Source organism: Littorina saxatilis, linkage group LG3 (assembly GCF_037325665.1).
Source record: "Littorina saxatilis isolate snail1 linkage group LG3, US_GU_Lsax_2.0, whole genome shotgun sequence".
Lineage (NCBI taxonomy): Eukaryota > Metazoa > Mollusca > Gastropoda > Littorinimorpha > Littorinidae > Littorina > Littorina saxatilis.
The window spans coordinates 31,958,794-31,974,096 of record NC_090247.1 but is presented as its reverse complement, the minus strand read 5'-3'; the positions used below and the strand labels follow the sequence as shown (position 1 = coordinate 31,974,096).

Here is a 15,303-nt window from a genome sequence, read left to right as displayed (position 1 = left end):
ATGCCTGCCAGACGGAAGCTGACAACATTCAACCGAGGAAGAGCAATTGCCTGGCTCCACGACGGCGTATCCAAGTGCAAAGTGGCCAGGCAACTTGGGGTATCGCATTCAGTCATTGTAAGGCTGAATCAACGGTTCCAGACGACAAACAATGTCGAGGAGAGGCCCAGGTCGGGTCGCCCCAAAATGACTACTCCTAGGGAAGATCGTTTCATCCAACGGCAGGCGCTGCAGCACCGGGCCACCACCTGCAAGGTCATCAGAGGGCAGTTACGGGAGGCCACTAACATCAACGTTAGTGAGAGGACCATCGGCAACCGCCTGCATGACGCCCGGCTGCGGAGTCGTCGTCCTGCTGTGCGTCCCCTGCTGACACAGGTTCATCGCCGGGCTCGTCTGGCCTGGAGTCGCCGCCACTTGAGATGGACGCGCCGGGACTGGGCTCAGGTCCTATTCAGTGACGAGTCCAGGTTCAACCTGTACCATTCTGACGGCCGGCGCAAGGTCTGGAGGCGTGAGGGCGAGCGTTATGAAGACGACACAGTGCATGAGAGGGTGGCCTTCTGCGGGGGCTCTGTCATGGTTTGGGGGGGCTTCAGCCTTCATCAACGCACCCCCCTGTACCATGTGGTCGGGAATCTCACTGGTCAACGCTACAGGGACGAAATTCTCGCCCCTATTGTCTTGCCGACCCTGCAGCAGATTGGCCCAAACGCCGTGTTTCAGGATGACAATGCTACTCCTCACAGGGCCAGGCTTGTCAACGACTACATCCAGCAAACCGGGGTCGTCAGGATGGATTTCCCTGCCTGTTCGCCAGACATGAACCCCATAGAGCATGTATGGGACGAACTGGACAGGCAGGTGAGGGCCAACCACCAGCCTCCCAGAAACCTGCAGCAGCTGCTGCAGATGCTCCAACAGGAGTGGCAGGCCATTCCACAGGCCTTTTTCACGAAGCTTATGAACTCTATGCGGTCAAGGTGTGGTGAACTTGAGCGCAAACGTGGCGGACACACCCATTATTGACCTCATGAAAGACTTGTTATGTTTATTTGTGACCCCTCTGCTGTTTGTGGACATGAATAACCGAATCGGCTCGATGAAATAAACCCAAATTTTGCAGTTGCGTTGCACATTGACTGAAGTAAACGTGTTCCAAATTTCCGTACGATATGTTCATTCGTTCTTTTGCTGTGATTGCGTGTGTGAACCGTCCTTAACTTTTTTCCGCTAGTAGTATGGTTAGAAGGAAGACATGTCGCATTGGATTGGCAGTTAAAACTGTACAAAAATAGTACTGATTAAACAATTACATATTCCCCCGGCTTTACAGCCAGAAACAAGAACAACATTCACAGACATTTTTTTTTTACAGCCGAGGGGGAGGGGGGGGGAGGGGTTCCGGAACCCCTGTAACCACCCCCCTAATCTGCCCCTGCCACCGCCTGTCAACAGGTCTTCAAAAGGCTGTTCAAACTACGCCGCAAGTGCTACCCGTTTGTGTTCTGATCAAAGTAGGTCACCCAAAGGGGGCGTTGACACGGGTTACGCCAAATGACTCCACAATCGTACCCCCTTGGGCATATTACCGCACTTTTGAGCTTATACCTACAATAGTAGCCGTCCACCACAACAAAATAGCTCGACCCTGACCATTGGGTAATAGCCCCACTGAAGCGAAACCGATTATGATTACTTCCAAAGTCCGGGTAGAGTGACATCACTTCGTACAACTCCGGGCAGAACTTTCGAAAACATCCGGGATAACTCGGCTAGACGGCGGTTACAACATTCTTACGAGGAACAAGGGGTGGCAACCCAACATGTTGACGGTTGAAAGTGTTTGTAGACCAATTCTAACAAGAAGAAAGGCTTACTGATTACCGAGATTCCCGTGTGAACATGTACCTTCGCAGTCAGTTTTTCGCCCGTTCTAGATGACTTGTGATAAACAACTATGCATCCGACTGCGATACAAGGACAGCAGGAGAAACATTTGTTTGTTTATTTGTTTATTTGTTGCTTAACGTCCAGCCGACTACGCAGAGCCATATCAGGACGAGGAAGGGGGGGATGAAGGGGGCCACTTGTCAAGCGATTCCTGTTTACAAATGCACTAACCCATTACTTGTGTCCCAGCAGGCTTTAGTAAAACTAAATTAATACCTACTGGAAGATTACCAGTTTCCAGTATGTTAAAATAGGCTTAACCTATCTACTGCTGGACTTACATCAGAACACTAACAGATTAAACTATACATGAATCGCGAGACAAGCGGCAAGAGAAGAGATTTTTGGAAAAAATACAGGTGAATGAGCAAGAAGGCAGAAAAAAGAAAAGAATTCATGAAGAAAAAGAGAGCATGACAGGAAAGAGGAACCAAAAATCTACCTAACAGCAAACTAGAAAGCTCCTGCGGTTCCAAAAACAGGAGGGGCCTTTAATTTCATAACCGCAGTGCCCCACTGCGGGAAGGAGAAACATAAATACGAGTTGAACAATGAGAATCAGAGTGTAATTTTTACCTGGGCAGTTGTTAAAGTTACCTACTCTGGTTTGCAAATTCATGCAAAAATAATGCGTACACAAACGCACTTTTTGACACGAGAATACCTTGAACAAAAACAGAGAAGCATTTTGTGCTCGCCTTCATAGGCGAGAATTTTTATGTGCGTTTTCAAAATGCAATCTTTGGGTATTTGTTGAATTGTCACTCTCCTCCTTTTCTTCTTCACTCTCATTCCCCTTCTTTTCCTCTTACTCTTTCCTTTTATCCACCTCTGTTCCTTCTTCAGCCCTTCTGTACTTACCCTCTTCTGTGCCTTCCCTTCTTTCGTTCTTCGCCTTCTGTAGGCCTCTTTTGGATTGGCAGTGCACGGCCATTCCCTCTGAGGCCTGTTGTCTTGAGCACTTTATTCTTTCTTCTTTGCAAACTCTTTTTGCCTGCTCTAGCTTCTTCTCTCTTATACGGTTTCCTTTTTTGTTGCTACGTTCTTCCCTTATTCATTCTTTTTACTGTTCTTTTCGCTAGCTCTTCATTCTTTACTTTCTTTCTGCTCTTTTAGGTCTCTTTAACTTCTATCTCTTTATCTTTCTTTCTTTTCTTCCATATCTCTCTCTCTCTCTCTCTCTCTCTCTCTCTCTTTCTCTCTGTCTCTCTCTCTCTCTCTCCATTTCTATCTCCTTTCTCTTTCTCCTCTCCTTCCCTTTCTTTCTCTATCTCTCCCTCCTTCCCTCTCTCCCTCCTTCCCTCTCTCCCTCCTTCCCCCTCTCTCTCTCTTTCCCTCCTACCCTCTGTCCCTCCTTCCTTCTCTCTCTCTTTCTTCAATGTGTGTTGACCCCTCTGTTATTCCTTCTTGTTTGACGTGTTAGTCAAAGCTTCACTCTTTCACCGGTATCGGCGTGAGTTTTTGTAACGAAGTGTGCGCTGATTTCGTGCTTGTGTTGCTTGGCCAAAGAATTCAGTTGTGTTTTTGTATTGAGCACTATTCAGAAAAGGGTATGCGGGAACTGCATGAACAGCGATTGAAGGTCATTTTTCCACTGGCAACCGTCGGAGGCAGTAGGCTTAAGGTTCAAGGAAGCCTATCTTTTCTTTTCTTTTCTTTTACACTTCAGTGAAGTTTGTGGTCTGAAGTTAGTTTCTTTAATGGGACAATGCGCAGTACAGGTATGTTGATTTATCTGTTGATTGTTTGCATTATGATTGCCTTATTGTTTACCGAAATATGCCTATTATATTGCACCGTTTGCAACTTTGTGCTCGGATTTACCGCATATGTCGAGACGTTTTTCTTCAATATTTTTGGACGTTGTTTATGCGTTTTCTGCTGATTATCGGCTTGTTTTGTTTGAGCGAATAAATTGTCCGCAATAATAACTGTAGATGATGAAATTTCAAGTTTGATTTGATGAGTATTTAATTTGTAGGGTAATTTTGACATTTTTTATGGATTTTAAATTCGCAGTTAACTCAGTGTAATTATAGTGCCGAAAGGGAAATATACGTTGGTTAAGCTAATTTACTTTGATAATTTATGCGCGAATTCGTGGTCTGACCGGATTTGACTATTTGAGACTTTGGACGATTCGCTTAATTTCGCTGCCTATTTTGTTTATTCAGTGTTAGTAATTCTGTTATTTGAATGTTATGAGTTATTACTTAAGCCGGAATCTGCGTCACGTCAATGTAATAATTATGCTTTAATGATTTGTGCTTTCTTTGACGCCGTCTCACCATTTAAAGAGGTGATTAACATGTTTGAAGTTATGCGTTTATGAGAATGTGCTTTGATGTTTCATCTTAGTTATTCTAGTATTCTAAATTACTTTTTGTAGTTTTCACCAGGGTCAGCGTCATGGTCACGGAATACAACAATAAACCTCCCGTAACATCATCACCTGCGTGAATTCTTCAGCGTGAGAAAGAGGCAGTTAGCGTGTCCCATAAACTGAATGCGAGTACAGTGAAAACTGTGCGCTGAGAGAAGACTCATCAACGTTTACGCCTAGTCATCTCTCCGCCTCTTATCAAAGGACATAAGCAGCTCACCCACCATGGCCGACCAAGATCAAGATGCCAGTCAGCCCCTGCAAGAATCACAAGCCAAAGAGATAACTTATCTTAGTGACATTCATCTTTCGCTGTCTTCAGCTGATACTACAGTCAAGGAAACCTTCACTCTAGACAGCCAGGCTTCAAAACAGACTTCTCAAGACGAAGAGCACCATATGACGAGATCCACCGACCAGATCTCCGACAGACCAGTAGAGGCATCTAATGTACCACCATCAGACACCAGACCTCACCGCCAATCAGGTCCAAGCTCAGACGCAGTTAAGACCCTTGGACCCACACGGACCAAAGACTTAGAAGAAAACATACGAGAGGTAGGGAAATTGGTAGGCCAGATACAGGAGAGACTACATGCTGGTAGCTCAATAAGCCCACAAAAGGCCCGCGAGCTACATACCACACTGTTGAAACAATGCCGAGCTCTAAAGGAACGCCTTGTAGCCGTCAGATATCTGAAACTGTCTACCCCATACGAAGACTCTTGTTGTGAACTTTTTGATATATCTGACAATCTAGTTAACCAATTAGCCCAAATTACTCTAGAACCCCCAGATGTTCAGCTCACCCAGACTAAACAGAACGACGTTACAGATCTGAAGCGTAAGGAAAATGAATCTAGAAAGACTAAAACAAACCCAGGAAATTCTTCCATTTCCTCCTGCTCTAAGCACTCTTCTGGGACCCATTCTTCAACTTCTTCTCGTAGACGTCTTGCGCGATCAGAAGCAGCCGCTCTTCAAGCCAAGTGCCAAATGATGGAAAAGCTTCAAGAAACCCAACGAAGAGAGGCTGAACTGAGACATCAAATGGAGCTACAGAAGAGAAAGATCAAGCTAGAAGAGGTTCAACGAGGAATGGAGGAGACTGGACGCCTACAGAAGATCAGACTAGAAGAAGCTCAGCGGGAAATGGAGGAGGCGAGGCGCTTTCAGGAGCTTGAAAACCAAATGATTCAAGTAAAGCTGGAAGAAGACAGAGCAAGACTACAAATGGAATTGAACGTAGCCAATGCCGTAGAAGACGCTCTCAATCCAGCAGCCCCAAAGGATGAAGCAAACTCCCTCCTAAACTCCTTGCCCCGGTGTGATCCCATCAATGAACTGTTCTTATCTCGCACTGAAAACCAAGGCATAACAGACAGGGTAAATCTCACTACAAGGCCTAATAAAGGAACAGCCCCACAGACGAATTATGCCCAACCAAGCATTACTACCAACCTTGGGACAGATGCTAATTTGAGTAACATGCCCCATCATATTCCAAGGAACACCGACCCAAGGTTCGACCAGGTGCATAAAGATCATACTAGAGTTCCAGCAACTTTTCATAACTCCAACGGCCTGCGTCGAGACACTCCTATGAACACACAAGTCCACTTCAAGTCTGATCTGAGTCAGTGGCCACATTCCTCACAAGGACAACCCCAAGCAGGTCAAGGACTTCCCTACAGAGCGAATATTCACTGAATGCCAGCGCACCACCTTTCACCTCAAGGTATCCTGCTTTCTCCGCTCAGACTAACACGGATAGCTTGCATGAACAGAGACATTGCATTTATCCCCAAGAAGATGCCGTTCCAACCACCTACGTCAACCTCGCAAAATCAATTGCAGATGCTCTCACAATTAGCAGGCTTCCCGTTCCAAAGCCACCAGTGTTCCGAGGGGACCCCTTAGAGTATCCATCATGGTTTGCAGCCTTTCAGCACATGGTGAGGAACAGTGCAGTTGGACCAGAAGATAAAATGCTGATGCTTCGCGAATTCATCGAAGGTCCAGCCAAAGTTGCCGTTGGTGATCTCTACTATGATCTCGGAGAAGAGTCCTACAACAGTGCCTTAAAAATATTGAAAGGGCGTTTTGGAGAAGACTACACCATCGCCGAGGCATTGAAAGAAAGACTGGAGGCATGGCCAGAAGTGAAGGATAAGGATACAGTCTCCCTCAGAAACTACGTAGACTTCCTCAGACAGTGCTGTGTGATGGCGAAGAAGATAACCGGACTTAGTATCCTAGAAGACCCTGCACAAATCAAGCGTCTAGCCCACAAGCTTCCAGACTCACTAGCATTGTCATGGGGGCAACGTGTTGCTGATAGCAAGCTCTCCTGTGGCAGATATCCAAGTTTTGCCACCTTTGTCAAGTTTCTGGATAGCAAATGTGAAGCTCTTCACGAAGCAGATCTTCACAATAAAGGTAGAAAACGAGGTGCTGACCAGTCACAGTCTACCAAGGCCAAGGGAAAGCAGACCTACACAACAATCAGCGAAGTGGACAAACCGGAACAGGAGAACAAGCCGGGAGAAGACACTGCAAAGGACCCAGCAACAAATACGTTTCCTGCACAAAGAGGTTGTCTTTATTGTAATGATAAACACTTTACCCCAGATTGCAAGAAGTTGGCAGAAAAACCCTACGCAGAACGAAAGGAGTTTGCGATCAAACGAAAGCTTTGTTTCAAGTGTTTGAGAGGCTTCCATGCTGCCAAAGGGTGTTTTGCTAAGGTTTCCTGTGACACTTGCAAAATGAAGCATGTTACAATAATGCACGACCCGGATTTCAATCCCACGCAGAAAGCCACTCACCAAGTCTCTTTGATTGACGAGGAAACTGATATGAAGTTTGTTGCCACTACCAAATGTGGAGAATGCCTCTTTGATGAAGTCAAGAAGAGTTATGCCGTCGATCACCACATCACCACAAGACTTTACTCCCTCTATATGCCAGTATATGTCTCGTCTGGACTGGACCCAAGCAAGGAAATACTCGTCTACGCCATGCTCGACACCATGAGTGACACGACTCGGTGATGAACAGGCTTAACCTGGGAGCACAGGACTCTGTTTTGACACTGACCACTATGACCTCCAAGGCAGAAACGGTGGAATGCAAATCGTTCACCAATCTACGTGTGAGAGCCTATGATTCTGAAGAGACTCTCAAAGTTCCGAAAGCCTATTCCCACCCAGAGATCAGTGTTGATCGGAGCCAGATTCCCACGCGAGACACTATACTTTCCATGTCTCATCTTGAACACATCGCCCACTGTTTCCCCCCTCTCTTGGATGCTCCCATCGCCATTCTATTGGGCGTCAATGTATCTGAAGCTCTACGCCCTTTGGAAGTAGTTTTCGGTGAACCTGGCCAACCCTACGCTCAACGAACGAGACTGGGCTGGGGCCTAGTTGGAGAGGTCGCGGCATCATGTGAACAAGATGGACCCCCTGCAAACGCCTTCGCTTCAAAGACTCTTGAACAGCCAAGACCGCCCACCAGAAAATCTGCTTTCTGTTTTCGCACTAGAGATCGCACTAACGAGCACCTGAGCAGGCTACTGGAAACAGACTTTACTTGTCCTGATGACCCCCCATCCTCTCAAGAAGACAGAAAGTTTATGAACATTCTCAGTAAAGGCATTGAGCTGAACAGTGAGGGACATTACCAGATGCCCTTGCCCTTCAAGGATGGAGAACCCCTACTCCCTCCAAACCGGCATTTAGCACTACGGAGACTTTACAGTTTGAAACGTCGGTTCCTCTCCAGTCCAGAGCATTTTCAACTCTATGGAGAATTCATGAGCCAAATGGTGGAAAGACAAGATGCTGAAATAGTGCCAGAGGCGGAGATCAACATTAGCCCAACATGGTATATCCCTCACCACGGAGTCTACAATCCCAACAAGCCGGGAAAGATACGAGTGGTTTTCGATTGTGCAGCCAAATGCAATGACGTTTCACTCAATGACTTTCTCCTTTGTGGACCAGACCAACTGAACTCATTACTGGGTGTCTTGTGCCGATTTCGTTGGTATCCAGTGGCCTTTTCCTGTGATGTGGAGCGAATGTTTCACCAGTTTCACGTCCTCCCTCAACACAGAGACTACCTGAGGTTTCTGTGGTGGCCGAACAATGACTTGAATGAAGCTCCAGTTGACCACCGAATGAGGGTGCACTTGTTTGGAGCAGCGTCCTCCCCTGGCTGTGCAAATTTTGGGCTGAAGACATTAGCTAAAGACAACCAGAGCATCAGCCCAGAAGCTGCCGACTTCATTCAAAACGACTTCTATGTCGACGACGGTTTGAGCTCCAGACCTGACACATCTACAGCCGTGGAGCTTCTCCAGGGAGCTGTAGAAATCTGCGTGAAAGGAAACCTGCGGCTCCATAAAATCGCTTCCAACGACAGTCGGGTCATGTCTTCATTTTCCACCACTCAGGTCGTGAAGTCCAGCAGCGTAGAAGACGGGCAAGACCAGAGCAAAAGGTCAATTGAAAGAGCTCTAGGAATCCGATGGAATCTGGAGACTGACACTCTACACTTTGTCCATGAAACGAAGGCAACGCAAGTAACAAAGCGTGGTGTCTTGTCTACTGTGGCCTCCATCTTTGACCCCCTGGGTCTAGTTTCACCTATCATTTTGAGAGGTCGCCAAATTCTTCAAGAAGCCTGCAAAGAGGGAATCAGCTGGGATCAAGACCTTCCCCCCTCCATCCTGACTCGATGGAATGAATGGATCCACGACCTTCGATCGTTGTCTTCCCTCCAAGTGCCAAGATGTTACTTCACAAACGCCCCTCTTCCTTGGAGTGGAATCGAGTTTCATCACTTTGCAGATGCATCCAGCAAGGGGTATGGCGAATGCTCCTATGTCAAGCTCTCGGATGCTGAGGGTAACATTCACAGCTCACTGTTGATGGCGAAGGCTAAGGTTGTTCCAATTCGAGCTGTTACCATTCCCCGACTTGAACTCCAAGCTGCAGTGCTAGCTGTGAAGATAGCTCGTTTCCTGGAGAAAGAACTTGGCCACCTGGAGGCTCAACACTACTTTTGGACTGACTCTCGTGTTGTCCTCGGCTACATCTACAACCAGACAAAGAAGTTCCACGTGTTCGTGGCAAACCGCCTGCAAATGATTCAGGACTTCAGCCAGCCTCATCAGTGGCATCACGTGACAACGAAGGAGAACCCTGCTGACTATGCATCAAGAGGTCTTTGCGTGCAAGACTTGAAGAATTCCTGTTGGTTCTCTGGTCCTGACTTCCTACGACAAGAAAATCTTCAGTATGACCCACCAGACGTGCCTGTTGAAGACAATGACCGAGAAGTGAGATCCCATTTCGTGTGTGCACCAACGAAACCTCGAGATGATGCAGAGGAATTGGTCAAAGGATTCTCCACACTCGAGAAGCTGATTCAAGTGGTGATGCGCATCATGACCTGGCTGCGCCTGATCCAGAAAACAACTACTCCAAGCAGAGATTCGGTTGCGACCCCCCTGGAAGATAGGGAAACTGCATTTGAGCGGCTCGTCAGGAGCATACAGTTGATCTACTATCCTGTTGCATCGCGATCCACTCATGCAGAGTTGAAACGTCTCGCTGCCTACACTGACGAGGAGGGCCTGCTCAGAGTTGGTGGACGCCTGTCAAGTTCTGAGGAAGACCACAAGATCAAACATCCTCTCATACTGCCACGCGAGTCTCACTTGTCTCTGCTTCTTACCAGGTATCACCATAAGAAAGTTGGACATCAAGGTCGTACGACTACTTTAGCAGCCCTACAGTCAAGAGGATTGTGGATCTGTGGTGCACGTCGCCTGGTTACATCTGTCATCCACAGGTGTGTTCCTTGCGCCAGACTGAGAGGAAGACTAATGGAGCAGAGAATGGCTGATCTCCCTGCAGAGAGAATAGAAGCTTCACCTCCCTTCACCAACACTGGCCTGGATTGCTTTGGACCCTTCACAGTACGGCACGGCAGGAAGGAAGCGAAACGATATGGACTGATCCTCACCTGCCTTGCATCACGTGCTGTCCATCTGGAAGTCTTAGAAGACATGACCACGGACTCTTTCATCTGTGGACTCAGAAGATTTATTGCAATCCGCGGCAATGTCAAGACTATTCGATGTGACAGGGGAACCAACTTCGTCGGTGCAGCTCGAGAGTTTAGACAAGCTCGTCATGAAATGGATCCAGACAGGGTAGTCAAAGAAATGGTTGAACGGAACTGCAACTTTATCTTCAATCCTCCTCATGCCAGCCACTTTGGGGGCGTCTGGGAACGACTCATCAGAACTGTTCGCCAGGTGTTCTCCGGACTGCTCTTGGAGCATGGAAGCAGGCTTACTTCAGACACTCTTTCAACTTTGTTCCATGAAGTCGCCAGTGTGGTCAATAACAGGCCTCTCTGCGTGACTCAGCTGGAAGACCCGACTTCTTGCGAACCTCTGACACCCAACCACCTGCTCACACTGAAACCGGAACCGATCTTTCCACCTCCAGGAACCTTCCAGAAGGAAGATCAGTATTCAAGAAAGAGATGGAGGAGAGTACAGTACCTGGTAGAACAATTCTGGACTAGGTGGAAGAAAGAGTATCTGCCAACACTGCAGCCGAGACGAAAGTGGTTTCACCAGAAAGACGCTGTGCAGCCTGGCATGGTTGTTCTTCTCATTGAAGATGGAGCTCCGAGAGGCACCTGGAGAATGGCCCGTGTCGAGAAGACATATCCAGGTGGCGATGGCTTGATTCGGTCGGTACAGCTGCGGGTCTCGACCTCGGTGAAGACGACCAAAGGTTTGCCTTCGGTGCAGACATCTTTCATCGACCGACCCATTCACAAGCTGGTCCCACTCCACTTGAAAGACACTGAGTAGCAGTGATTACTGTTTTTGACATTGCCTGTTTAACTTTTGAAAGACTCGTTGACAGCGTAATGCTGGTTTGCTTCTTGCTCAGGCCAGTCTAAAGCGGATTACCCTTTGACTTTTTTTGGCCTTAAAGACTGGGTGAACAATTTCAAGTTTTCTATTTCATTGTTGATATTATTGTGACTAATGATTATTTCAAGTTTACCTTGTTTAGAGTTTTGGAAGCTGCATGCAGCTTCGGCCGGGAGTGTGCTCGCCTTCATAGGCGAGAATTTTTATGTGCGTTTTCAAAATGCAATCTTTGGGTATTTGTTGAATTGTCACTCTCCTCCTTTTCTTCTTCACTCTCATTCCCCTTCTTTTCCTCTTACTCTTTCCTTTTATCCACCTCTGTTCCTTCTTCAGCCCTTCTGTACTTACCCTCTTCTGTGCCTTCCCTTCTTTCGTTCTTCGCCTTCTGTAGGCCTCTTTTGGATTGGCAGTGCACGGCCATTCCCTCTGAGGCCTGTTGTCTTGAGCACTTTATTCTTTCTTCTTTGCAAACTCTTTTTGCCTGCTCTAGCTTCTTCTCTCTTATACGGTTTCCTTTTTATATTTAGTCAAGTTTTGACTAAATATTTTAACATCGAGGGGGAATCGAAACGAGGGTCGTGGTGTATGTGCGTATGTGTGTGCGTGCGTGTGTGTGTGTGTGTGTGTGTGTGTAGAGCGATTCAGACTAAACTACTGGACCGATCTTTATGAAATTTGACATGAGAGTTCCTGGGTATGAAATCCCCGAACGTTTTTTTCATTTTTTTGATAAATGTCTTTGATGACGTCATATCCGGCTTTTCGTGAAAGTTGAGGCGGCACTGTCACGCCCTCATTTTTCAACCAAATTGGTTGAAATTTTGGTCAAGTACTCTTCAACGAAGCCCGGGGTTCGGTATTGCATTTCAGCTTGGTGGCTTAAAAATTAATTAATGACTTTGGTCATTAAAAATCTGAAAATTGTAAAAAAAAATAAAAATTTATAAAACGATCCAAATTTACGTTTATCTTATTCTCCATCATTTGCTGATTCCAAAAACATATAAATATGTTATATTCGGATTAAAAACAAGCTCTGAAAATTAAATATATAAAAATTATTATCAAATTTTTTTTTTGAAATCAATTTAAAAACACTTTCATCTTATTCCTTGTCGGTTCCTCATTCCAAAAATATATAGATATGATATGTTTGGATTAAAAACAAGCTCAGAAAGTTAAAACAAAGAGAGGTACAGAAAAGCGTGCTATCCTTCTCAGCGCAACGAATACCCCGCTCTTCTTGTCAATTCCACGTGTTCTGTGAGTTCGACAGCTACTTGACTAAATATTGTATTTTCGCCTTACGCGACTTGTTTGTTGCTACGTTCTTCCCTTATTCATTCTTTTTACTGTTCTTTTCGCTAGCTCTTCATTCTTTACTTTCTTTCTGCTCTTTTAGGTCTCTTTAACTTCTATCTCTTTATCTTTCTTTCTTTTCTTCCATATCTCTCTCTCTCTCTCTCTTTCTCTCTGTCTCTCTCTCTCTCTCTCCATTTCTATCTCCTTTCTCTTTCTCCTCTCCTTCCCTTTCTCTATCTCTCCCTCCTTCCCTCTCTCCCTCCTTCCCTCTCTCCCTCCTTCCCCCTCTCTCTCTCTTTCCCTCCTACCCTCTGTCCCTCCTTCCTTCTCTCTCTCTTTCTTCAATGTGTGTTGACCCCTCTGTTATTCCTTCTTGTTTGACGTGTTAGTCAAAGCTTCACTCTTTCACCGGTATCGGCGTGAGTTTTTTTAACGAAGTGTGCGCTGATTTCGTGCTTGTGTTGCTTGGCCAAAGAATTCAGTTGTGTTTTTGTATTGAGCACTATTCAGAAAAGGGTATGCGGGAACTGAACAGCGATTGAAGGTCATTTTTCCACTGGCAACCGTCGGAGGCAGTAGGCTTAAGGTTCAAGGAAGCCTATCTTTTCTTTTCTTTTCTTTTACACTTCAGTGAAGTTTGTGGTCTGAAGTTAGTTTCTTTAATGGGACAATGCGCAGTACAGGTATGTTGATTTATCTGTTGATTGTTTGCATTATGATTGCCTTATTGTTTACCGAAATATGCCTATTATATTGCACCGTTTGCAACTTTGTGCTCGGATTTACCGCATATGTCGAGACGTTTTTCTTCAATATTTTTGGACGTTGTTTATGCGTTTTCTGCTGATTATCGGCTTGTTTTGTTTGAGCGAATAAATTGTCCGCAATAATAACTGTAGATGATGAAATTTCAAGTTTGATTTGATGAGTATTTAATTTGTAGGGTAATTTTGACATTTTTTATGGATTTTAAATTCGCAGTTAACTCAGTGTAATTATAGTGCCGAAAGGGAAATATACGTTGGTTAAGCTAATTTACTTTGATAATTTATGCGCGAATTCGTGGTCTGACCGGATTTGACTATTTGAGACTTTGGACGATTCGCTTAATTTCGCTGCCTATTTTGTTTATTCAGTGTTAGTAATTCTGTTATTTGAATGTTATGAGTTATTACTTAAGCCGGAATCTGCGTCACGTCAATGTAATAATTATGCTTTAATGATTTGTGCTTTCTTTGACGCCGTCTCACCATTTAAAGAGGTGATTAACATGTTTGAAGTTATGCGTTTATGAGAATGTGCTTTGATGTTTCATCTTAGTTATTCTAGTATTCTAAATTACTTTTTGTAGTTTTCACCAGGGTCAGCGTCATGGTCACGGAATACAACAATAAACCTCCCGTAACATCATCACCTGCGTGAATTCTTCAGCGTGAGAAAGAGGCAGTTAGCGTGTCCCATAAACTGAATGCGAGTACACATTTACATATCCGGCTTTTTGTAAAAGTTGAGGCGGCACTGTCACACCCTCATTTTTCAATCAAATTGGTTGAAATTTTGGCCAAGCAATCTTCGACAAAGGCCGGACTTCGGTATTGCATTTCAGTGTGGTGGCTTAAAAATTAATTAATGACTTTGGTCATTAACTCTTTCGCTGCGCGTCTAAATTTCCCCTATGTTCCCTGCCAACGCGCGATTTAGAGCCATTTTGAAAAAATTATTAAAAATCAACAACACAAGATAACCTTACATACCTTATGTTTTTGCAAAGTTTGGAACTTACTCTTTTAGAAAATATATGAAACATTTGAAAGTACATACCTTTTGTTGTCTTCATATCCAGGCAAAATATTATATCCAATTTGAAGCAAAACAAAAAAACTTTCTACGTCATGGGTTCATCATACACAATGTCATGATCGACACTTGCATTGCCCGAATCATCACCCAAATGATCGTCCATTGGCACAAACTCGTCACCAGAATCTAAAATATCATCTCCACTATCATCATCACTGAGGTCAAGATCAGAACCGTACTGAATAACACGTTCTAGCACTCTTTTCAAGTTACTACGTCTCAGCAGAACGATCCGCCATCTTGGAAAAGTCAAAACACGTGGGTCGCACACCGTCAACAAAATTTTTATTAATCCCAACAATTGAAGGGAAGGAACTGTTTACAGTGAATGGTACCACTGTAGACAGATAGAAGTTCATTGCAGGGGTTGTTTCCCTTGGTCAGCAGGACCGTTTTCACCGTTAAAAATTCGTGATATCCGTCGGAACTCAAGTACCGGCACGCAGCCAACGCTAAACACAGGTGTCGGAATTCCAGTTCCGACACGCAGCGAATGAAAATTGTAAACAAATTAATTTTTTTATAAAACGATCCAAATTTACGTTCATCTTATTCTTCATCATTTTTTGATTCCAAAAACATATAAATATGTTATATTTGGATTAAAAACAAGCTCTGAAAATTAAAAATATAAAAAATATGATCAAAATTAAATGTTCGAAATCAATTTAAAAACACTTTCATCTTATTCCTTGTCGGTTCCTGATTCCAAAAACATATAGGTATGATATGTTTGGATTAAAAACACGCTCAGAAAGTTAAAACGAAGAGAGGTACAGAAAAGCGTGCTATCCTTCTCAGCGCAACTACTGCCCCGCTCTTCTTGTCAATTTCACTG

At 44.9% G+C, this 15,303-nt stretch overlaps 1 protein-coding gene across 1 annotated transcript; it reads left to right on the top strand.

Annotated features, from left to right (window-relative positions):
- Positions 1-11,237, top strand: LOC138961174 (uncharacterized). Its single transcript, XM_070332774.1, has 5 exons — positions 1-983; positions 5,287-5,536; positions 5,997-6,074; positions 6,229-6,914; positions 7,397-11,237. Exons 1-5 carry the CDS (start codon positions 1-3, stop codon positions 11,235-11,237), a joined length of 5,838 nt encoding a protein of 1,945 aa, XP_070188875.1.
- Positions 11,238-15,303: the final 4,066 nt, after the last annotated feature.